This window comes from Dipodomys ordii, unplaced genomic scaffold, assembly GCF_000151885.1.
Source record: "Dipodomys ordii isolate 6190 unplaced genomic scaffold, Dord_2.0 Scaffold13, whole genome shotgun sequence".
NCBI lineage: Eukaryota > Metazoa > Chordata > Mammalia > Rodentia > Heteromyidae > Dipodomys > Dipodomys ordii.
This window is the reverse complement of record NW_012267229.1, coordinates 15,371,863-15,396,498: the sequence shown is the minus strand read 5'-3', so window position 1 is coordinate 15,396,498 and position 24,636 is coordinate 15,371,863. Positions and strand designations below refer to the sequence as shown.

The following is a 24,636-nucleotide window of genomic DNA, read 5'->3' as shown; positions in this document are numbered from 1 at the left end:
GTTCTGGTGTGAATTTAGGGCTCTCCTAAGGGAACAGTGTTGAAGTCTACTTTCCATTCTTTGAAGGCATCTTTTTTCTTTTTCACTTCATGGTTTATTGCTAAATACTTCAGTAGGAAAGGATAGGAAGACAAAACAAAAGTTTTACTTTTGAGTTTTTTTCTTCCTCAAAAGTCTTTGACCCAAGATTTTCTTCCATTTTCTTTTCTTGCTAAATGACAGTGTGTCTCAGGTAGAAGAGATCAAAAGGATCAAAGAACTTGGAACCCATGTGCCTTCTTCTTTGTCTTACTATTTTCCATCCCCCAAAATGTATCATTCTCTTGAAACTGCATTTTGTTGTTGTTGTTGTTGATAGTTTGTGTACCAATTCTGGGGCTTGAACTCAGGGCCGGGGTATTATCCCTGACCTTTTTTTGTTCAAAGCTAGTACTCTACACTTGAGCCATAGCTTCACTTCCAGTTTTCAGGTGGTTAATTGGAGGTAAGAGTCTCAAAGATTTTCCTGCCCAGGCTGGCTTCAAACCACCACCCTCAGATTTCAACTTCTTGAGTAGCTAGGATTACAGGTATGAGCCACAAGCACTCAGCCATTCTTTCTTTTTGCTGGTCTTGAACTTAGGCTTTGACACTGTACCTGAGCTTCTTTTGCTCAAGGCTAGGGTACTACCAGTCGAGCCACAGACCCACTTCCTGCTTTTTCTGAGTAGTTTATTGGAGATAAGAGTCTCATGGGACTTGCCCACCAGGGCTGGTTTTGAACTGCAGTCCTCAGATCTAAGCCTCCTGAGTAGCTAGGGTTACAGGTATGAGCTGCCAATGTCCAGTTCAGCCATTCTTTTGTTGTTGTTGTTGTTGTTGTTTTTCCAGTCCTGGGGCTTGAACTCGGCCTGGGTACTCCCTAAGATTCTTTTGCTCAAGGCTAGCACTCTATCCCTAGAGCCACAGCACTATTTCCAGCTATTCTTTTTTCTGTTTATGTGGTACTGGAAAATTGAACCCAGGGCTTCGTGCATGCTATGCAAGCACTCTACCACTAAGCCACATTTCTAGCCCATCTTTGAACATTTTAAAGTCACACAATATACACTGGATATATAATTCACTAAAGTTCTAGGCATAGCTTCTGTAAGGATAAATATTAAATGGTTCAAGTATGCAATGATAGGAAAAAAACACATCTAAAATAACAGAAAGGGCTTGGCACTGGTGGCTCACGCCTGTAATCCTAGCTACTCAGGAGTTTGAGATCTGAGAATTGTGGTTCAAAGCCAGCCTAGGCAGAAAAGTTCCTGAGACTTGAATCTCTAGTTAACCAGAGAAAAGCTGGAAGTGGAGATTTGGTTCAGAGATAGAGAAGCCACAGGAAAGCATGAGCCCCTGAGTTCAAGCCTCAGTAACAGTACACACACACACACACATATACACACGCACACACACGCACGCACGCACGCACACACACACACACACACAGAGTCTCTATAGGTTTTGTATGTTTCTTGTTGAATTGGATTTCCAGGTTTTAGTCTACCTTTTTGTTATTTATTTATTTATTGTCGATTGTGGGGGGTTGTGCGGCTTGAACTCTGGGCCTGGATGCTGCCCCTGAGCTCTTTAGCTCAAGGTGAGCGAGCAATCTACCCCTTGAGCCACAGTGCCTATTCTGGTTTTCTGGTGGTTAATTGGAGATAAGAGGAGTCTCAGACTTTTCTGCCCTGGCTGGCTTTGAACCACAACCTCAGATCTCAACTTGAGTAGCTAGGATTAGGTGTGAGCTACCAGCACTCAGCCCTTTCTGTTAGTTTAGATGTGTTTTTTTCTACCATTGCATACTCAAATCATTGAATATTTATCCTTAAAAGCATTGCCTGGACCTTTACTGAATTATTTTATTGTTTGAATTATTTTTACATGAGTAATTATTGGATTACTTTTCTATAGATATCATGATAATTGATTTTTTAAGCTATTTGAAATAAAGAAAATAATAGCTTTTCTTTTTTTTTGGTCAATCGTGGGGCTTGAACTCTGGGCCTAGTGCTGTCCCTCAGCTCTTCAGCTTAATGCAAGTGCTCTACCACTTGCGCCACAGCACCACCTTCTGTTTTTTGAGTGGTTTATTGGAGATAAGAATCTCACAGATTTTCCTGAGAAGGCTGGCTTTGAGTCTCAGCCTCCTGAGTAGCTAGGATTACAGGTGTGAGCCACCTATGCCTGGCTAATAATAGCTTTTCTTATGTTGAACTAACCTTGAATTCTTGAAACAAACCCAACCTGTTCATCACCCAACTTTATCATAATCTTTTTTGTGCACTGTTGAATTATATACACTTCAGTTCATAGTCTTGCATTTGTGTTACATTGGTAAGTAGTTTGGTATCAAGCTCATAGTATCCACTATGAAAGAGTTAATGTAAGATTAGAATTATCTATTTCTTCTTTTTTTTTTTTTTTTGGTCAGTCGTGGAGCCTGAACTCTGGGCCTGGGCGCTGTCCCTCAGCTCTTCAGCTCAAGGCTAGCACTCTACCACTTGAGCGCCAGCCCCACTTCTGGCTTTTTCTGCTTATGTGGTTCTGAAGAATCGAACCCAAGGCCTCATGCCTGCAAGGCAAACACTCTACCACTGAGCCACCTTTCAGCCCGGAATTATCTACTTCTTGAATGCTAGTAGAATTTGCCTGTAAAAAATAGCTGGGTACTGGGCACTGCTAGCTTACGCCTGTAATCCTAGCTACTCAAGAGGCTAAGATCTGAGGATCGCAGTTCAAAGCCAGCTTGGGCAAGAAAGGCCGTGAGACTCTCACCTCCAATAAACCACCAGAAAACTGGAAGTGGTGCTGTGGCTCAAGTGGTAGAGTTCTGCCTTGAGCTGAAGAGCTGAGGGACAGTGCCCAGGCCCCACAACCAACAAAAAAAGAAAAACAAAAAAGCTGGCTGGGCCCACTCTTTTCTTTGTGGGAAAAGTTTGTGGGGCTGGGAAGGTGGCTCAGTGGTAGAGTGCTTGCCTTGCATGCATGAGGCCCTGGGTTCGATTCCTCAGCACCACATAAGCAGAAAAAGCTAGAAGTGGTGCTTGTGCTCCAGTGGTAGAGCACTAGCCTTGAGCTGAAGAGCTGAGGGACAGTGCCTAGGCCCAAGAGTTCAGGCCCCATGACTGGAAAAAAAAAAAAAAAGTTTCTTATTACTAACTCAAAATTTTAAATGGTTATAAAACCATTCAAAATTTTTACTTCTTGCTAGGTGCCAGTGGCTCACGCCTGTAATCCTAGCTACTTAGGAGGCTGAGATTTGAGGATTGCAGTTCAAATCCAGGCCAGGCAGGAAAGGCCATCAGACTCTTTTTTTTTTTTCTTTTTTTTTTTTGTCGGTCGTGGGGCTTGAACTCTGGGCCTGGGTGCTGTCCCTCAGCTCTTCAGCTCAAGGCGAGCGCTCTACCACTTGAGCTACAGCGCCACTTCTGGTTTATTGGAGATGAGAGTCTCACGGTCTCTCCTGCCCGGGCTGGCTTTGAACCGCGATCCTCAGATCTCAGCCTCCTGAGTAGCTAGGATTACAGGCGTGAGCTACCAGCGCCCGGCAGGCCATCAGACTCTTATCTCCAATTACCCACCAGAAAACTGGAAACGGTACTGTGATTCTAGTGGTAGAGCACTTACCTTGAGCTGAAGAGCTGAGGGACAGTGGCCAGGCCCAGAGTTCAAACCTCTCAAATGCCTCTCCCCAAAAATCTACTTCTCAAATTAGTTTTTTTTCATTTTTTTTTATACCAGGCTTTCAGGAAAGTTGATTGCATAATGAGTATACCTTTTAGATTTTCTTTAGTTATAATTTTGTCATACTGTCTGTATCTATGTGGATATACAGACTTTTTTTCTTTGTCTCTCTCATTTTATGCACAACTGCAATACTATTATCACTCAAGAAGTTTACCCTTGCTAGAATGATATTAGATGTACTTCAAATCCAGATTCTCCAATTTATGATCATTATAGGATTTGTGGGGAAGAACTAATCAGGATCTAATGGGGATCATGTGTTACATTTCATTATCATCTTCTTTGGTCTTTCTCCTATTTAGAAAAGGACACTGGTATTTTTTTTTTAAATTGCATCATTTCGGGGCTGGGAAAGTGGCTCAGTGGTAGAGCACTTGCCTCGCATGCTCGAGGCTCTGGGTTCGATTCCTCAGCACCACATAAGAAAAAAGCCGGAAGTGGCGCTGTGTCTCAAGTGGTAGAGTGCTAGCCTTGAGGTGAAGAGCTGAGGGACAGCACCCAGGCCCAGAGTTCAGGCCCCATGACCGGACCCCCCCAAAAAAATTGCATCATTTCATATTTTCTTAGAATATTTTCATTCCACCTACGCTTTCCCGCAGAAGTTTTTGTTTGCTTGATATTTGTTTACCTCAGACCGATCTCTCTAGGTAGCTCAGGCTGTCCTCAAATTCCCTAGGTAGACCAGACTGGCCTGCAATTCCAGATCCTCCTGCCTCATCTTCCTGTGCCAAAACTGGATTGTATAATTATTGAGATTTTAGAATTATTTTCAAAAGTTTGGTATGGCTGGCTTTCCCTTCATAATTTCTTCCTTATCAGTGTTTGCTTCTGCATGTTTGTCTTGCTCCATGAACTTTACTATGTGGTATAACCTCATAAGCTTTAATATCTGGTATAATGCCATGACTTGTTGGCATTGGCATTTTTATTGACTGCAATTATAGGTATGTATCATTGCATCCAGCTCCTGGCATAAATTTTTCAGAGAGAGACAGAGAGACAGAGAGAGAGAGTGAGAGAGAGAGAGAGTGTGTGTGTGTGTGTGTGTGTGTGTGTGTGTGTGTTTGAGCAAGTTCTGGGGCTTGAACTCAGGCCCCAGTTGCTATCCATAAGCTTACTTGTATATATATGTAAGTATGTATGTCAGTTGAGGGGCTTGAATTCAGGGCCTGGGCACTATCCTTAAGGTCTTTTTTCTCAGGGCTAGTGCTCTACCATTTGAGCCACAGCTCCACTTCCAATTTTCTGGTGGATAATTGGAGATAAGAATCTTACACATTTTCCTAAATGTGCTGGCTTTGAACCATCATTCTCAGATCTTAGCCTCCTGAGTAGCTAAGATTACAAGTGTGAGCCATTGGTGCCTGGCAGCTTTTTTATTTTTATTTTTCTCAAGGCTAGCACTCTACCACTTGAGCTTATTGGTGATTAATGGGAAATAAGAATCTCACAGACTTTTCTGCCCAGGCTGAGTTTGAACCATAATTCTCAGATCTCAGCCTCAGTAGCAAGGATTATAGGCATGAGCCATCTATCCATTAAGTTTTGTGGGGTGGAAGTTGTGCTGTGGCTCAAGTGGTAGAGCGCTAGCCTTGAGCTGAAGAGCTGAGGGATAGTGCCCAGGCCAGAGTTCAAGCCCCACAACCAATTTAAAAAAAAGTTTTGTGGGGTTTTTTTGCTTTTTTTTTTTTTGGTCAGTCATGGGGCTTGACCTCTGGGCATGGGTGCTGTCCCTGCACTCTTCAGCTCAAGGCGAGCACTCTACCGTTTGAGCCACAGCGCCACTTTTGGTTTTCTAGTGGTTTATTGGAGATAAGAGTCTCACGGACTTTCCTGCCCAGGCTGGCTTTGAACCACGATCCTCAGATCTCAGCCTCTTGAGTAGCTAGGATTACAGGCATGAGCCATCGGCACCCGGCTGCCATATTGTTTTATCTTTGCTTTTGACATACTTTCTATAAATACTAAAGATAAATCATGCTTTCTACATTCCAGGATGCTAATGCTATTATGACTTCAGAATGTATCTTTCTAATACACGTTTTATAAAACTTCTAGAACATTTTCCTGTATTTCTATAAATAATACATAGTATTATTTGGCATAATCTCAAAATATTACACAGATATTTTCATTTTACCTTGATTGATCATTTTCTGTATAGTCCTTACCACCACCATCCCCTTTGAGACAAGATGTCAGTCACTGTGTGACCAGGCTGGCCTTGAACTTGTGACCCTCCTGCCTTAACCTCCCAAGTGCTGACATTATAGATATACACCACTATGACGTCTAGTTATATTGAAATATAGGTACCACTTATTCGTGTTACCTGCTTTACAGTGTTTCATTATGCAGTTGTATCACAATTTATTTTTTCCTCTGCTGAAGGTTCATGGTGTTGTGACTATCCTTTTCATTTTTTTCTCATGGAACATATCTCTAAGATGCGTACCTGGAATGATCTTACTGATTCTCAAACCACAGTATATGCACCTGACATGTTTTTAAATGCTTACATACTTTGGGTTTCATTAAGGACAAAGCAAACACTGAATGTGATGGCACTTGCCTGAAATAACAGTACTCAGGATGCTGCAGCAGAAAGGTCCTGAGTTTGAGGCCAGCCTGTGCTACATAATAAGACCCTATGTGTAAAATCAACAACCAAACAACAAGAAAAGATAGCAAAAGCTTAAATCTATGCATCATGGCACAGTTTTGCATGAGGAATCTCTAGGTACTAGATGAGAGCGTCTATCTTTCCTTGGCGTCCCTTAACGTCTTCTGCTCTCTCTCCTAGCGGCAGTACATACCTGTGAAAGCGAAGAGCAAAGCCTTCTGGATCTTTTCTTGGGAGTATGCCATGATGTATGTGGGAAGCCTAGTGGTAATTGTTTGCCTCTCCTTCTTCCTTCTCAGCTCCTGGGATTTTATCCCTGCAGTCTACGGCTTCATGTAAGTAAAGACCTCATTAGAGAAATCTGGAAGCTAGTTTGTTTTTCATAGTTCCTGTTGAAATCAGGCAGAGAACTACAGGCAGCATCTACGGCAGGTGTTCTTACACTTTGAGGTCACCTCAAAACCCCTTCAGGGCTTGCTGGCCCATTCCCAGGGTCTCCGTGGGGACCAAGAATTTTCATTTCTTAGATGTTCATATGGTGCTGCTGCCTCTGGTCCAGGGAACATACTTTGGAAACTTCTGCTCTACTGAACACCTTGGGTTAGTGGGATTAGAGAGTATTTTCTAGAAACAACCAACTAACCTCTGACTGAGAGGTAGGAATATATACATTTCTGCTTGAATGCATATATTCATTATTGCTAGAGGACTCCTGACTTTTAATATGAATCAGATAATTTGCACTATTGCAGGATTACATGATTGTTCATGAATTGAGCATTTTCAAATATTGTGTGCCAGGCTCTGTGCAGGTGCTGAGGGCCTGGGTGCTGCCTAAGCTTGGAGAAGCTTACAGCTAGTGGGTGACAGACTTTAAACCTGTGAGGGTGAGAAGAGACGAGTGACAGAGCTCCTCGTTGGGTCTCCAGGCTGCTCCCTTTTGTTAAACCTGCTGGGCATAACAAAAGCTTTTGTGGTTTTGCTCCACTCTGGATGGAGTTTGTGATGCCTGGTGAAGAGTTTTTCCTGGCTCTCCACTGGGCCAAAATTCACAGAGGAAATATACTTGCCGCAAGAGACAAAGATTTACCCTGGAGGCCGGGGCTTTAGTCAAGAAACATTACCTGTCTCTCCCTCTGTCTCCATTTGTTGTCCTTTTAAAATTGTGAATTGAGTCCAGTTTCAGTTCTTTTTATTTTATTTATTTATTTTTTTTGTCAGTTGTGGGGCTTGAACTCTGGGCCTGGGCGCTGTCCCTCAGCTCTTCAGCTCAAGACAAACACTCTACCACTTGAGGCTTGAACTCTGGGCCTGGGCGCTGTCCCTCAGCTCTTCAGCTCAAGGCAAACACTCTACCACTTGAGCCACAGCACCATTTCTGGCTGTCTGGTGGTTTATTGGAGATAAGAGTTTCACAAACTTTCCTGCCCAGGGTGGCTTTGAACCACAGTCCTCAGATCTCATCCTCCTGAGTAGCTAGGATTACAGGTGTGAACCACCAGCACCAGGCTTGATCTTTTTTTTTAATAAAAAATATAATGTAGGACTTGGGATGTAGTTTGGTGGCAGAGCACCTACCTAGTTAGTATGCTGGAGGCCCTGGGTTCAATCCCTAGTATTAAGGCTATAAATGAATAATTAATTTTATATATATATATATATATATATATACGCATACACACACATCTAGATATGTGTGTATGTGTATATGCATATATAATGTAAACTTTTAGAAGAGCCAGAAGTATAGCTGGTTCTTGCATGGTTTAACCAGACAAAAATTCTTTCATATACGCTTTGTTTTCTTGGTGTGTGTGTGTGTGTGCTGGAACTGGACATTGAACTCAGGAGTGTGTGTGTGTGTGTGTGTGTGTGTTGGAACTGGACATTGAACTCAGGACCTCATACTCTTGCTTAGCTTTTTTGCTGGCTCTCTACTGCTTGAGCTGTACTGCCACTTTCAACTTTGTAATACTTAATTGGAGATGAGTCTGTCAGATTTATCTGCCCAGGCTGGCTTCAAACCTCAATCTTCAGATCTTAGCTTCCTGAGTAGGTAGCTAGGATTTACAGGTGTGAGCCACTGGCACAAAACCCTGTTTTCTTAAATGAGCTCTCTGACCCTGGGGTAGAGCCTGCTAAAGTTCCCAAAGCCCTGGAAGTCTCACTGCAGGCTCAAGCACAGTCTTGTAGATCCCTCCTGCTGTGGGGATAGGGAGCAAGAATGGGAAGAAGCAAGATCTCTGCACTTAATTTCTCTGGGCAGGACTTTAGAATGCCCAAAATAGATCTTATTTATAGTTCTGGTAGCTCCTGATTGTAAACTCTGCTGAGCAGGAAAAGAGTAGTTGATTTCCAGGATAAATTCTTGCCTCATTTCAGATTTGTTTTACTTAACTCACATTTATTACGGCTTATCATTCTCTATGTCTAGCCCTTGTTTTGTTTATCTGTATCTGGGGTACCTGGGGAGCCCTTCACAGCCTCTTTAGAGGGAGGAGGTCAGTCCTGACTGCCCAGCATGACCCTCAGTCTTCAGGAGAAAACAAGGGCAAACCAGACCATTTTTAACGCTGCTCTTTTTTTTCTCTCCCTGTGTTTTCTTAATTCCAGACTTTCTGTTCCAGATCTCACTCCAAACATTGGTCTCTTCTGGTACTTCTTTGCAGAGATGTTTGAGCACTTCAGCCTCTTCTTTGTCTGCGTATTTCAGATCAACGTCTTCTTCTACACTGTCCCCTTAGCCATCAAGCTGAAGTAAGTGGGAGGGACCTGCTGCTGCTTTGTCCTCTCCTCCTCCACCCCTAGTTGAGTACCCTGCTGACCAGGGACACCTGTCATCAGGTTTATAGCATCTTTGCCCTTGGATCCATGTCCTCACTCACATCAGGTACCAGTAGTCAGAGCCAACAGCTGATAGTCATTCACAAGTGCAGGCCATAGGGAGGGTAGCTTATAACCCTGGGCCTCCCCTGGCCTCACTTCAACCCACCTGAACCCACATTGCTACTGAGTCCGCTCACCATTTTGGGCAAAAGCAGGGGTTTTGTTGGGGTTATGTTGGAAAAAGCAGATCAAGTAATATGTCCTTGAACAGTACTCCAGTGATTGTCCCAAGAGCCTTAGATTGGGTTGGCTGGGAGTCTGGGCACCTGCAGCTCTGTTTACTCTTTTAATCAGGTTTTTTCAAATGGAGTTTTCTGTGGAATTCTCTTATGCAGTATAAGAGGGCAAGCATATGTTGAGTCATCTCCTTTCCAGGTACCTTTCTAGGCCAAAATGGAATCATCCCTAAGTCAGTCACTTAGAGAGGTCAGCGTTATCTTATTACCATCACTCTTATTTTATAGTTGAGGAAATGGATGCTGAAAGAGGTGGGGTGATTTTTCCTAGGGTTACACGGCTAGTAAGCAGTGGAGCTGGAATTTAGATATCGGTTTGGCTCCAGGATCTGTGTTTATCCCTGTGTCATGCCAGACTCCTGAGGAGAGGACTTTCAGTAGCTCTGGAAGCGATTCCCTGTTTCTGGCTTCAGAAAGCTTGTCCTCTGAAAACCTTCATGAGCAGTCTATATCCAAGTTCTATGCAGAAGTAGGTCATGTGTATGTGCTTAGGTCACTGAAGAGGCTGCAGATCTGACCTCTTCCAGTTCACTTCCCTTTAGCATTCAGTATGCTCTGAGAGGGACACTGGAGGCTGAACTCCATTCCCCACTCTTTCCTTGATGAGGCCATGAAGGACGTGAAGTGCTCAGGAGAGCAGTATGGTGGCGTTAGGAGCTCTGAAGACAGTTCTATCACTTACTAAGTTAACTCAAATTTCACTTCTCTGAACCTGAGTGTCATCATCTGAAGGACAGGGAACTGAATTCCCTACCCAGAGGGACACTTGAGGTTCTGTAGGGATCGCCTGAGATAAGCACAGGAGAGGTTTTGCACAGAACCCAGCCCAGCATGCGGGTTTAGGCCATGATAGATGTTGTCATCACTTGTTTTAGTTTGAAAGTCACAGTTTCAACTACTGTTAGTTTAAAATAACAAGAATTCTAGTCCAGTCCTTTAAGAGCTGAAGCTTTTTTTTTTTTGGGGGGGGGGTGCTGGTCGAGGGGCTTGAATTCAGGGCCTGAGTACTGTCCCTGAGCTTCTTTTGCTCAAGGGTAGCACTCTACCACTTGAGCCACAGCGCCGCTCCTGGCTTTTTCTGTGGAACCCATGCATTCTTGGCTAGCACTTTACCATTTGAGCCATATTTTCAGCCCTGAGCTGAAGCATTTCAGGATATACACACCCCATTGGTCACATTGTCAGTGAGCAAAGCATCAGCCAGGAGGGCTTTTTGTCATAGGGCCCTCTGGTGGGGAAGGCTATTTAGATCTGGCAATAAGCAATGGTGACTTCACTTGTTTTCTCCTTGTGGCTCCTGGGAGAAAGCCCAGAGCTGCAAGAAGCAGGGGTGGATATAGATGGGAAATGTCTCTATAGGCTAGTTTGCTAGTGTTTGCCAGGCCTGATTCATACCTGGGCATTTCTGAATTTCTGCAGTCCTCTGCTCTGCTGCTGGGACCTGGCCTATCATGGTTGAGGGTAGCAGACTACCCCCTGCCTCAAGTCCCCTTGGGAGTGTTTTGGTTTAAAGAAGGAGTCTTGGCCTGGTCCCTAGCTGATTTTTTGTCTATCTCCCCTGCTCTGCCCCAGGGAGCACCCCATCTTCTTCATGTTCATCCAGATTGCCATCATCTCCATCTTCAAGTCCTATCCAACAGTAGGGGATGTGGCCCTCTACATGGCTTTCTTCCCCGTGTGGAACCATCTCTACAGATGTGAGTACTCTGACTCCCCACTGGTGGCAAATTTGTGTCAGACTGGCCCTTGAGTGAAACAGCCAGAGAGAAAGGAATTGATAAGCATGCACTGGGCACCTGCTGTGCTGGAAGCACTAGGAAAGGGTACAGGCCTAAGTCATAGCGCCCCCTGGTGCTGACTCATAATGGTAATAAGCATAAAGACTATTTATGGAGCCCTTACTGTGTACCTAGCTATTGTGGTTCAAAGACATCTAAGCCAGGTGCCAGTTGCTCATATTGGTATCCTAGCAAATCAGGAGGCTGAGATCTGAGGATCAATATGCAAAGACAGCCCAAGCAAAAAAGTTTGTGAGATTTTTTTTTTCCTGTCATAGGGCTTGAACTCAGGGCCTAAGAGCTGTCCCTGAGCTCTTCAGCTCAAGGCTATCACTGTACCACTTAAGTCACAGTGTCATTTCCAGTATTCTGGTGGCTAATTAGAAATAAGAGACTCACGGACTTTCTGGTCCATTCTGGCTTTAAACCTGGATTCTCAGATCTCAGCCTCTTGAAAAGCTAGGATTACAAGTGTGAGCCACTAGTGCCCAGCTCCCGAGACTCTTTTTTTTTTTTTTTTAATAAAGGAGCAACTTTATTGAGAAGGTTCCTACACTGACCAGCCAGGGCCGCAGCACAGGCTCGGGAGCTGATATTGCGATCTCCCGAGACTCTTATCTCCAGTTAACCACCAGAAACTCAAAAGTGGAGCTGTGGCTTAAGTAACAGAACTAACCTTGAGTGAAAAAATGCTAAGGGACAGCACCCAGGTCCTGAGTTCAAGGTCCAGTTATGGCACAGGGGGAAAAAAGTGCTATATCCATTTGCTCATTTTATCTTTCTAGCAGCCGTTTAGGTAAGTATCACATTGTACAGATAAGAAAGATAGAACCTTCTACCCGGTGTTGGTAGTTCATGCCTGTAATCCTAGCTACTCTGGAGGCTGAGATCTGAGGATCATGGTTCAAAGCCAGCCCAGGCAGGAAACTCTGTGAAACTCTTATCTCTAATAAACCACTCAGAAAACTGGAAATGGTGCTGTGACTCAAGTGGTAGAGTGCTCGCCTTGAGCTGAAGAACTGAGGGATAGCACCTAGGCCCTGAGTTCAAGCCCCACCATCATCATCAACAACAACAAAAACATAGAAATTCTTGTTCAAAGCCACATAACCTTAAGGGCTAGGATTAGAATATAGATCTTGACCCCTGTCCAGTGTTGTCCGACTGCATTTTATGTGTGATGGAAATGCCCATTATCTGCATAGGCCAGTGGAGTAGCCACTAGTACTTTTTGCTCAAGCTTAGTGCTCTACACAGCGCCAATTCTGATTTTTCTGGTGGTTAATTGGAGATAAGAGTCTCATAGACTTTCCTTCCTGGGCTGGCTTTGAACCACAATCTTCAGATCTCAGCCTCCCGAGCAGCTAGGATTACAGGCATGAGTACCAGCACCCAGCATTTTTCTTGTACCTTGTGTTGATAGAAAGCTTGAACTTACCAGGCCTTATATACTCAGTTGGCTTTTTCATTTCTGGCTAGTGCTCTCCCACCATGTCCAGCATTTTTTTTATTCAGCATTTTGATCATTAGAGATAAGACTCTCTCAGGCCTGGCACCAGTGGCTTACACCTGTAACCCTAGCTACTTAAGAGACTGAGATCTTGGGGCTGGGAAGGTGTCTCAGTGGTAGAGTGCTTGCCTTGCATTCATGAGGCCCTGGGTTCGATTCCTCAGCACCACATAAGCAGAAAATAAAAAGCCGGAAGTGGCGCTGTGGCTCAAGTAGTAGAGTGCTAGCCTTGAGCTGAAGAGCTGAGGGACAGCGCCCAGGCCCAGAGTTCAGGCCCCATGACTGAACCCCCCCCCCAAAAAAAAAAGAGAGACTGAGATCTGAGGATCAAAGCCGTCCCAGGCAGAAAAGTCCCTGTGAGACTCTTACCTCCCATTAACCACTCAAAAACAGGAAGTGGCGCTGTGGCTTCAGTGATAGAGCACTAGCCTTGAACACAAAGAGGCTCAGGGACAATGCCCGGGCCCCAAGTTCAAGCCCAACAACCAACCAAAAGAAAAAATAATCTGAGAGTTTTGTGCCTTAACTGGTTCTGAATCTCAGACCTCAGATCTCAGCCTCTTGAGTAGCTAGGCTTATACACTGAGCTCTTGCTGAGTTTTTTCCTGGGCTGGCCTGAAACCAAGACCCTCCTAATTTCTACTCCTGGGTCACCTCTGTGATGGTTCTTTTCTGTCTGGGGGCTTCCATAGGACAGATATAATGATTCCTGTGTCCTGAGCACTCAGGATGGAGCTCCACACAGAGGAATCCATTTCTGTGGAAGGAGCTTCTTTGTGTTTGTTTCCCCCTCTGGTTTTCAACTCAGGATCTTGTACTTGCTAGGCAGGTGTTGTACCACTTGAACCACACTTCCAGCCCCCCAGGCTGTCTTTTTTTTTAAGTCTAAGGAGGAGGTAGTGTTGGTGACCCACCAGATTCCCTTTCTTTTTTTTTGTCAGTTGTGGGGCTTGAACTCTGGGCCTGGGTGCTGTCCCTCAGCTCTTCAGCTCAAGGCTAACACTCTACCACTTGAGCCACAGCGCTACTTCTGGCTTTTTTCTTTTTGCTTATGTGGTGCTGAGGAATCGAACCCAGGGCCTCATGCATTCGAGTCAAGCACTCTACCACTGAGCCATCTTCCTAGACCTCTCCCTCCCCCCAACCCCTACATACCTGATTCTGTACCACAGAGTTAAGAAGGGAACTGTTGAACTTTCCTCACCTGCTGTGGAGCACAGCAGTGTCAGGGATTAACTCAGGATTGCAGGCTTCAGAGGAAGTGAGTCTTTGTTGTTGTTTTGGTGTTGTCTGGGAATCAACCAGGAAGTGAAACTGACCAGCTGTCAGTAGAAACCTACCTTCAAGTATAGCCTTGAAGTGAAGGTATGTATACCAGCTGCTTCTGCTGGTGATGACCCTGGGCCCAGTGGGGTGATGACAAGTCTGAGCTGACTGGAAGGAAAAAGCAACATCTTCTACCTGTGATAACTTCATTGCAGTAATTACCCAGTCCATCAGGCTCAGAGTCAGTTTGGTGTCCCCAGCATATTGGCCAGTAGCAAATCATGAAGGTACCAAAACATGAGCCTTATGTGGGAGGGTAAGTCTCTGGAACATTAGTCTTTTTCCCCAAAATTGGTTGTCCTTGGTTGGCTGGCTGTCTCAGGGAACTGCCTCTTCCTCTATTAGTATGTTCTATCCTACTCTGCCAGATCTGGTATGCAGAGACTTTAGACTAGCTCTCCCAGCATTAGCTATATGTTTTAAGGCAAATCATTTAGCTTTCTAAACCTCTGACTTTCCTACTTACCAAATAAGGAGAACAAACTGAGTGTGATAGTTCATACCTATAATCCTTAGGGTACTGAGGCAGGAGAATCCAATGTTCAGGTGGAAGAATCCAGAGTTCAAGGCCAGCTTGGGGTACTTAAAGAGTCCTGTTTAAAAAAAAAAAAGGAAGTAAGCAAGCAAGCAAGGAAGCATAGCAGGAATGCTGTAAGTTTGAAAAAGAAATTCTATCAATGGCACTTAGTTACCATCATCAATAATAATTGCGCAGGAGAGTCTTCTGCATGTTTCCATTATCAAAGTGTCTGGCTTGACAACTAGAATCATTGAAATAAACATTTGAGAGTTATTTCCTCTTTTGAAATAAACATAATTTTTTTAAACTTTCCTGAAGTAAGCTGTGTTATGCCCTTAGGGCTAGTGAGGCACAGGAGAAGCATGCAGTTTTCAGAAACCCAAATGATCTAATAGAAGCTGTTGGTGACTGGCAGGACAAGGAGTTTAGACTCAGCTTGTCTGAAGCGCCTGCTAAGAACAGTGGCTGCCACCCTAATTTGCTTCATTGCACCTGCAGTGGGGAGTACTTATAATGAAGCACCTGTTAGGGACTTTACTCTGAGTCATTATACCCAGCTATGAGCATCTTTGGCCCTGGGCCTTAGAACTCCTGTGTATAAAGACTATGAGAACTATTTTGACCTAGTTGAATATATTCAGTGCTAGAAATCCAATATAAATACAATGTCCCTGTTCCCACCTCACCCTTCTGTTTTTCTGTACTGGTCAGTGATGTGGAGGGAGGGGAAGTGGGGCCTTGCCCTGACTGCAGGCCCTGAATGTTGGCCTCGGAAGCCTGGGGCCAGGATGAGTCAGACAGATGCACACTTGCAGTGTTAGGGGGCAGCCTGCTGGTGTAGCAGGTGCCAGCTGCAGAGCCTGCCCCCATGTGGCTAGAGTGGAGTGTTTCTGTGTTTTATTGTTTCATTTTTATTAATTTTGTTATTTAAGGGTAAAAGAATTGACTAAACATGAGTAAATTGTAAAGAATTACTAGACAGAAAGTTCTCATGTATCTAGCTAGTAGTTTAAGAAAGAATGGGCTGGGAAGGTGGCTCAGTGGTAGAGCACTTGCCTTACATGCATGAGGCCGTGGGTTCGATTCCTCAGCACCACAAAAGCAGAATAAAAAGCCAGAAGTGGCGCTCTGGCTCAAGTGGTAGAGCACTCGCCTTGAGCTGAAGAGCTGAGGGACAGCGCCCAGGCCCAGAGTTCAGGCCCCACAACCAGACCCAAAAAATAAATAAATAAAATATCACCTAGACCTTTCCTAATGATACCAGATTTTTTTTTTCTTTTCATTTTTTTTGTACTGGTCCTGGGGTTTGAATTCAGGGCCTAGGCAGGCACTGTCATTGAGCTTTTTGTTCAAGGCTAGCACTCTACCACTTGAGCCACAGCTCCACTCCAGCTTTTTGGTGGTTAATTGGAGATAATGAACTTTCCAATCCAGACTGGATTTGAACTGCTAATATCTCAGCCTTCTGAGTAGCTGGGATTACAGGCATGAGTCACCAGTGCCTGGCTGTTGATGTCAGATTTTTAATGTTTGCTTTTTTGTTTTTGTGGGTCGTGGGGCTTGAACTCTGGGCCTGAGCACTGTCCCTCAGCTCTTCAGCTCAAGGGTAGCTCTCTACTACTTGAACCACAGTGCCACTTCCAGTTTTCTGGTGGTTTATTGGAGATCAGAGTTTCACGGACTTTCCTGCCCGGGATGGCTTTGAACTGTGATCCTCAGATCTCATCCTCCTGAGTAGCTAGGATTACAGGCATGAGCCACTGGCAGCCTGGCTTGTTTTTTGTTTTTGTCAGTTATGGGGCTTGAACTCTGCCTGGGCACTGTCCCTCAGATCTTCAGCTCAAGGCAAACCCTCTACCACTTGAGCCACAGCGCCACTTCCCATGTTCTGGCAGTTAACTAGAAATCAGAGTCTCATGGACATTCCTGCCTGGGCTGGCTTTTAACTGCAATCCTCAGATCTCAGCCTCCTGAGTAGCTATGATTACAGGCGTGAGCCACCAGCAGCAGCTTGATAACAGATTTTTTTTTTTTTTTTTTCAGTTGTGGGGGCTGAACTCTGGGCCTGGGCGCTGTCCCTCAGCTCTTCAGCTCAAGGCTAATGTTCTACCACTTGAGCCACACCACCACTTCCAGCTTTTTCTGCTTATATGGTGCTGAGGAATCGAACCCAAGGCCTCATGCATGTGAGGCAAGCACTCTACCACTGAACCAACTTCCCAGCCCCAATATCAGATTTTTAAATGACATTTTATTTCTGAATTCCTGAGGATCAGAAAGGAAAGGGGCTTGCGAGAGTTGCTGTTCGTCGGTAGTGGAACCAGATTGGGTAAACAGTGAATTGTATCCATCACATGCAGTGAGGAGCCTGACTCCATCAGCCTTGCAGGTCTGATGAAGGCTGAGCCCTTTCATCCAGTTAGGCCCTGTTCGTCTCTGACACCTCCTGGTGCCTGGAACAAGCTGTTCTGTGTCCCAGATCCTCAGTTCCATCTGCTCTGGCATATAGCTTTAATCTTTCAGCCTGTCAGCCAGGAAGGGGAGTGGCAGCTCCCTTTTCCTGCAAAGGTCACTACCAGCCCAAAGCCAATTGGATGCTAGTGACAGGAATGTCTCCTGGCAGCCCAGACACTGCCTGTGAGCCTCTCTCATCTCTGTTGTCAGTCTCCTTCCTCTCACCCTATCTGAAATCTCCATTTCTGGTTGAGGCACAGGACCAAGAATCAGCTAGGCTATCAGGCCCCAGGAATTTTTTTGTCAGCATAGTATGTGTTCTTTCCATCTGAAAATTTTTCAGGGAATGAGACAGAACAACTAGCAAATGAAAATATAACATTGTGGTGGAGCAGATCTGTTCCCTTTTCTTGAGTTGTAACATTGCTTAATAACAAAAATAATAGTAAGTCTCAGTGCAAATATCCCTTTTATTAGGCCCTGTACTCCTAGGAGTAGAGGCACAGGCTTCCCTAGGTCTTGGAGGTGTCATCCAGGGCTTTAACCTCTAACTTTGATAACCTCTAATCTGAACAAGTGAAGTTTCAGATCAGAAAAGGGGGGATGTCCAAGCCTACAGGCCAGCATCCAAATTATGCGCCTGGCTGCAATCCTTAGACCTCTGCCTCATCAGTAGCTAGCATTACAAGGCATGACCCACACAGCCAATTCATTCTTTATTGAGAAATGACAGGCATCTTTTGTTGTTAAAAATCCTAATACCAGGCACTGGTGGCTCACGCCTATAATCCTAGCTACTCAGGAGACTGAGATCTGAGGATCACGGTTCAAAACCAGCCCCGGCAGGAAAGGTCATGAGACTCTTATCTCCAATTAACTACCAAAAAAACAGAAGTGGCAGTGTGGCTCAAGTGGTAGAGTGCTTGCTTTGAGCTGAAGAGCTCAGCAGCAGAGCCCAGGCCCAGAGTTCAATACCCAGGACCAACCAAAAAAAATCCTATTAACTGGGGACAGATGGCTGGTAATTGGTTGTTCCTTTTATTGAATTTATTTTTAGATAATGTTTATTCACTTTTGAAAATACAATAAATATAAAAAAATATAAAAACATCTCCCACTATCAGATAAACTCTACTAAATCAAAAGCAAAAACAGTGAGCACTGTGTGGTAGACAGCATTAATTCACCTCTTCACAACTCCCAAAGATGGCCACTTCACAATCTCTAGAACCTGTGAATATGTCACCTTACACCACAAAAAGAACTTTAAGGACCTCAAGAAGAGATTAGCCTGGGTTATCCAGGTGGTCTGGTGTAATCAAAAGTATCTCTAAAAGTGAGAGAGGTGGAAGATGAGGGCATGTGTGACCTCCAGTTTTGCTGTGAATCTAAAACTGCATTAAAAATAATGAATTCTGCAAAAACAAAAAACAAGCCAGGTGCCAGTTGCTCACGCCTCTAATCCTAGCTACTCAGGAGTCTGAGATCTGAGTATCGCAGTTCAAAGCCAGCCCAGGCAGGAAAGTCTGTGAGACTTATCTCCAGAAAACCAGAAGTGGTACTGTGGCTCAAGTGGCACTTTGAGCTGAAGAGCTCATGGACAGAGCCCAGGCCCAGAGTTCAAGCCCTACAACCAACAACAACAAAAAAGTAAAAACTAGAAGAAGGAAGCAGAAAAGGTCAGATGGATCCATTCACTATGAGGTCTTCATCCCCCAGTGCTGGTTTTGAAATAGGAAGGGGCCATGAGCCAAAGAATGCTGGCAGCGTTCTTGAGCTCGACTGCAACCTGGGAGACCCATTTTGTACTCAGATCTCCAGAACTATGTAATAGTACATTACATTGCTTAAAACACTAACTTTATAGAAATTTGTTATGGTAACAATAGAAAGCTAGCATACACGCAAATATTTATGCCCATTTTTCACATATCTCTCTGTTGTTTGCATTTTTATTGTTGTTTGAGATCGTGTATTACTATATAGCACCAGCTGATCCTTCAGCCTCAGCCTCCCATGTGCTGACTACAGGTGTGTACAGCCATGCTCATATTTTACATAGCTTCTTTAAAAAATTTGTAATAACATACATTAGTTTTCCCAAGGGGCGTTTTATTGTGACATTTCTATATATGCATATAATATATCCCCATCAAAATCATCCCCTTCACCACTCCCCTTACCTGCATACCCTCCTCTTACACACTTTCATGAGGTTTCATTGTACAGTTTTTGTATTTGCAAATAAACTAACCACGTTCATCCTCATGTACCTTTTTTATTTTGAAGTGACAGAGATGGGACTCAAGGCCTGGTACATAGCAGTCAAGTGCTCTGTCACTGAGATATGTACATCCAGAACCTCCCACTTCACAGATCTTATTTAGTCACACACCTATGGAGTAGGCATTTTAGCTTTTTTTTTCTTGTCAGTGGTGGGGCTTGAACTCTAGGCCTGGGCACTGTCCCTGATCTCTTTTTGCTCAAGGCTAGTGCTCTACCACAGCTTCTCTTCCAGTTTTCTGGTGGTTAATTGGAGATAAGGGTCTCATGGATTTTCCTCTCCTCAGATCTTAGTCTCCTGAGTAAGTAGCTAGGATTATAGGTGTGAGCCACCAGCTTCTGGCTGTTAGCTCATTTTTGTTTTTGGGGTTCTTTTTTTTGTTTTTTGGGTCCAGTCGTGGGGCCTGAACTCTGGGCCTGGGTGCTGTCCCTCAGCTCTTCAGCTCAAGGCTAGTGCTCTACCACTTGTGCCACAGCGCCACTTCCAGCTTTTTTCTTTTTGCTTATGTGGTGCTGAGGAATCGAACCCAGGGCCTCAGGCATGCAAGGCAAGCACTCTACCACTGAGCCACCTTCCTAGCCCTGTTAGCTCATTTAAATGATAAAAAAACTGAGACTTAGACAAAGTTGCTAGTATATGAAATAAGAATTTTAGTTTCACTCTCTCCAAAATCTGTGTCCAGCTAACACCTGCCTTCCTATCCAGCTGGATGATGCCTGTCTGTCTAGGGACCACCCTTGGGTAGCATGGTCTCCTTAAGGATCCCAGCATTCCCTCTGGAGCAGGGAGTAATGTCAGAGGAAAGGTATTCAAAAAAGAGTCCTAAGCATGAGCTCAGGCCTATGATTCTACCTACACAGGGAGCTGAGAACTAAGAATCATGGTTCCGGTTTAGTTGGAGCAGAGAAATCTGAGACACTCATTTCCAGTTAACTAGCAAAAAGTTTGGAGCAGAGGTGTGGCTTAAGTGGTAGAGCAACAGCTATGAATATAAAAGCTGAGCAAGAGTGCAAGTCCCTTCCTGAGTTCAGACCCCAAAGCTGGAGGGGGGAGGGAGGAGGGAAAGAGAAAGAGGGAGGGAGAGGGAGAGAGAGAGATTTATAAATTATTTAAAGGGGAACACTTAAAGAGCAAGGCAAGTAAATGAGATCAATTAAGGAGAGTACAAGATGTATTCCTTAAAACCCCAAGGTCCCTGCAGACTCACTATGGGACTCATCTCCAAGGCTGATGCTGCACTTCCACCCATGCACCCACTTGGCCATAGAGAGAGGTGTTTCTCCTGGACATGCTGAGATTGGAGGATGGGGGATTGGTGTCATCCTGAATTAGCCTCTTTGTGGAGCTCAGAGGCCTTCTTAGCATTGCTGATTGTAGGTCGCCTTTGGCCAGCCAAGCCCACAGAGGGGCATATGCTTCATATGTAGGCACTCTGACCAGCTGTGGGCCTGGGGAAGCTTTGACTAAGGAGATTGAGGTTTGCCTCTTTACACCCAATTCCGGGGCCTTTTTGAATGCTCTGCTTTGAACCACATGAGCTCTTCCCTAGGCCTCTGCCCTGTGAGGTCATCCCAGCAAGAAGAACATGCTAGAAACAAGCATTGAGCTGACTGTGACTATCTTTAATCTTTGCAGTCCTGCGGAATATATTTGTCCTCACCTGCATCATCATCGTCTGCTCCCTGCTCTTCCCTGTCCTGTGGCACCTCTGGATTTATGCAGGAAGTGCCAACTCTAATTTCTTTTATGCCATCACACTGACCTTCAATGTTGGGCAGGTAAGCGTTGAGGAGTGAGGGGTTCATTTTGTCGTCTTAGGTGTCCAACCAAGGCTCTGGGTTCCCAGCCTAGGGATTTGGGCACAGAGCAATGACATCTTCTGTCTGCAGACAGATCCTCCCTCAGGAGCTCACAGCCTCATTGAGGGGGTAGGGAAGTGGGGAGGTAAGCAGTCTGCCCTTGAACCCTGCTGTTGCTGAATACCAGGCTGAGAATCACTTGATTGCATCATTACAAGCCTAGGGAACCATAGTGTCATCTGCAGTTTATAAGTGAGGACTGAAGCTCCTCAGTCAGAAGTCCATGGAGCCAAGAACTAAAGTCAGGTAAGGCTTGATTTCTGAGACACCTCCCTGTAAAGGAATTAGGTTGCACTTGAGGTGGGTACAACCAGGTGGCCTTCAACTCGAGGCAAAAAAGGAGTGCAGGGCAGAGTGGGACAGCCTGGCTGTTGGGCAAAATGTTTAAATTGTGCAGTGTAGTGAGGAAGCGGCTGTAGCGTCATCACCCAATTCTTATACCTCCAGTTTGCCAGCAAAAAGCTGGAAGCGAGGTGACATGGATGGTAGAGTGCCAGAATTAAGAAAAGCAAAAACAAAGCTTGGAATGTGGCTCAGTGGTAGAGTGCTTGCCTAGCATGCATGAAGCCCTGGGTTCAATTCCTCAGTACTACATAAACAGAAAAAGCCAGAAGTAGTGCTGTAGCTCAAGTGGTAGAGTACTAACATAAGCAAAAGAAGCTCAGGGATGGGGCTGGGAAGGTAGCTCAGTGGTAGAGCACTTACCTTGCAAGCATGAGGCCCTGGGTTTGATTCCTCAACACCACATAAGCAGAAAAAGCCGGAAGTGGGGCTGAGGCTCAAGTGATAGAGTGCTAGCCTTCAGCTGAAGAGCTGAGGAACAGCACCCAGGCCCAGAGTTCAGGCCCTACGGACTGACCAAAAAAAAAGAAAAAGAAAAAGAATCTCAGGGACAATGGCCAGGCCCTGATTTCCAGTGCCAGGACTGGCAAAGACAGACAGACCGACACAGACAGACAGACAGAATAACAACAGCTGGGCACCAGTGGCTCATGCCTGTAATCCTAGCTACTCAGGAGGATGAGATCTGAGAATCATAGTTCAAAGCCAGCTTGAGCAGGAGAGTTTGTGAGACTCTTTTATCTCCAATTAACCACCAGAAAACCAGAAGGGTTGCTGTGGTTCAGTGGTAGAGTGCTAGCCTTGAGCTGAAGAGCTCAGGGACAACACCCAGGCCCCGAATCCAAGCCTCAACAAAACCTAAAACAAAACAAAATAAAATAACCCTACCAAAAAAGGGAAAAAAAAAGTGAGAGCATGGGGTCCTGAGTTCTAGCCCCAGTACCAGCATACACACACAAAAATTCTTGGGTCTCACTTCCAGAGATGTCGATTTAGTGTGAAAAACAAGGACAGGAACTTGTATTTTTCACTAGGTCTCCCAGACATTTGGTGGAATGAAACCTAGCAAACATCTTGTGAACTCTGCCAGGGAGTAGGCCCACAGGGAACTTCTTACCTCCCAGGTTAGCTGATGGGAAGAAAGAAGGGCTGGTATTTGTGTGAATAGGAGATGGGACTGGTGTTCTTGAATGAGCACATCTAGCACTCGCTCATCTTGGTATGGGAGTAGAAGGGGCAGAGCCTCAGCCTGAGTTACGGATGGTGAATGAGCAGCGTTGCCACCTGCCATACTAGCAGAAATTTGCAGAATTTGACTTCATATTTGACAGAATCCAAAAGGCTGTCCGGACTCTTGTGTCTTTGCTGGAATCCCCTCTCTTTCTCCACATGTGAGCGTGTGGCACACGCGGGTCTGTGAGTTTGACACAGAGCCCTCAGCCAGTTGATAGGAGTCTCTAGTTTTTCTCAGGAAATGAGTTTGCAGTGCTTTCGTGAATTGCAGGGGGATGTTTGTAAGTGGTCAAATGCCATTCAAGGCAGAGACACTAAATTAGTGGAAAAGAGTGTTTGGGGCTGGGATGGAAAGCAAATGCAGGGGGATCAAGTGCAGTGGTACCTGAACTCCAGAGAAAAGACATTTATCTTTTGCAAAAGATCATTTTTTAAAAGTTTTTTTCCTTTGGTGGTGGTGGTGCTAGAATTTGCTCTACTGCTTGAGCCATGCCTTCAGCCCTTATATGTATTTGTAATCATACAAGTAATACATGACTTGATTATTATTATCGGGGAAAATAAATCAAACAAGGGCCTGGGCATGGTGACTCGTGTCCGTAATCAATCACAAGCTACTGTTTTGAGGCTACTGCGGCAAAACATAACCAAAACCATATCTCAAAGAACAAACCAGTCAGGTGCTGGTAGCTCACTTATAATCAATTGTAGGTACTTGGTACTTGAGGATCATGGTTTGGAGCCAACCCAAACAGACAAATCCATCGACTCCAGCAAGAAGCTGGAAATAGAGGTATGGCTCAAGTGGTAAAGTACCAACAATGAGAAAAAAGAATAGCGTGAGGCCCAGGCCCTGAATTCAAGCCATAGTACCAGTATACCAAAGGGGGCAGAAGAGGAGAGAAGCAAAAATGACTGTGGACATGGTTCAAGTGGGAAGTGGCTGCCTCAAAAGTATAAGGCCCTGAGTTCAAACCCTAGTACTTAAAAAAAAAAAAAAGCCCACCAGACGCTGATGGCTCACGCCTATAATCTATAATCCTAGCTACTCAGGAGGCTGAGATATGAGGATTGTGGTTCAAGGCCAGCCCCTGCAGGAAAGTCCATGAGACTTATCCCCAATAAACCACTAGAAAACCCAAAGAGGTGCTGTGGCTCAAGTGGTAGAGCACTCACCTTGAGCTAAAGAGCTGAGGGACAGCACCAGGCCCAGAGTTCAATACCCAGGACCAACCAAAAAAAATCCTATTAACTGGGGACAGATGGCTGGTAATTGGTTGTTCCTTTTATTGAATTTATTTTTAGATAATGTTTATTCACTTTTGAAAATACAATAAATATAAAAAAATATAAAAACATCTCCCACTATCAGATAAACTCTACTAAATCAAAAGCAAAAACAGTGAGCACTGTGTGGTAGACAGCATTAATTCACCTCTTCACAACTCCCAAAGATGGCCACTTCACAATCTCTAGAACCTGTGAATATGTCACCTTACACCACAAAAAGAACTTTAAGGACCTCAAGAAGAGATTAGCCTGGGTTATCCAGGTGGTCTGGTGTAATCAAAAGTATCTCTAAAAGTGAGAGAGGTGGAAGATGAGGGCATGTGTGACCTCCAGTTTTGCTGTGAATCTAAAACTGCATTAAAAATAATGAATTCTGCAAAAACAAAAAACAAGCCAGGTGCCAGTTGCTCACGCCTCTAATCCTAGCTACTCAGGAGTCTGAGATCTGAGTATCGCAGTTCAAAGCCAGCCCAGGCAGGAAAGTCTGTGAGACTTATCTCCAGAAAACCAGAAGTGGT

General features: G+C 44.7%; 1 protein-coding gene across 1 annotated transcript in view; it reads left to right on the top strand.

Moving 5' to 3' along the window:
- Nucleotides 1-24,636, top strand: part of Pigu (phosphatidylinositol glycan anchor biosynthesis, class U) — a 99,827-nt gene that overhangs the window by 67,604 nt on the left and 7,587 nt on the right. The window contains exons 8-11 of the mRNA XM_013011075.1: nt 6,581-6,735; nt 9,014-9,157; nt 11,095-11,219; nt 21,030-21,172. Coding sequence (XP_012866529.1) covers nt 6,581-6,735; nt 9,014-9,157; nt 11,095-11,219; nt 21,030-21,172 — 567 coding nt within the window. The remainder of the gene's footprint in view (nt 1-6,580; nt 6,736-9,013; nt 9,158-11,094; nt 11,220-21,029; nt 21,173-24,636) is intronic.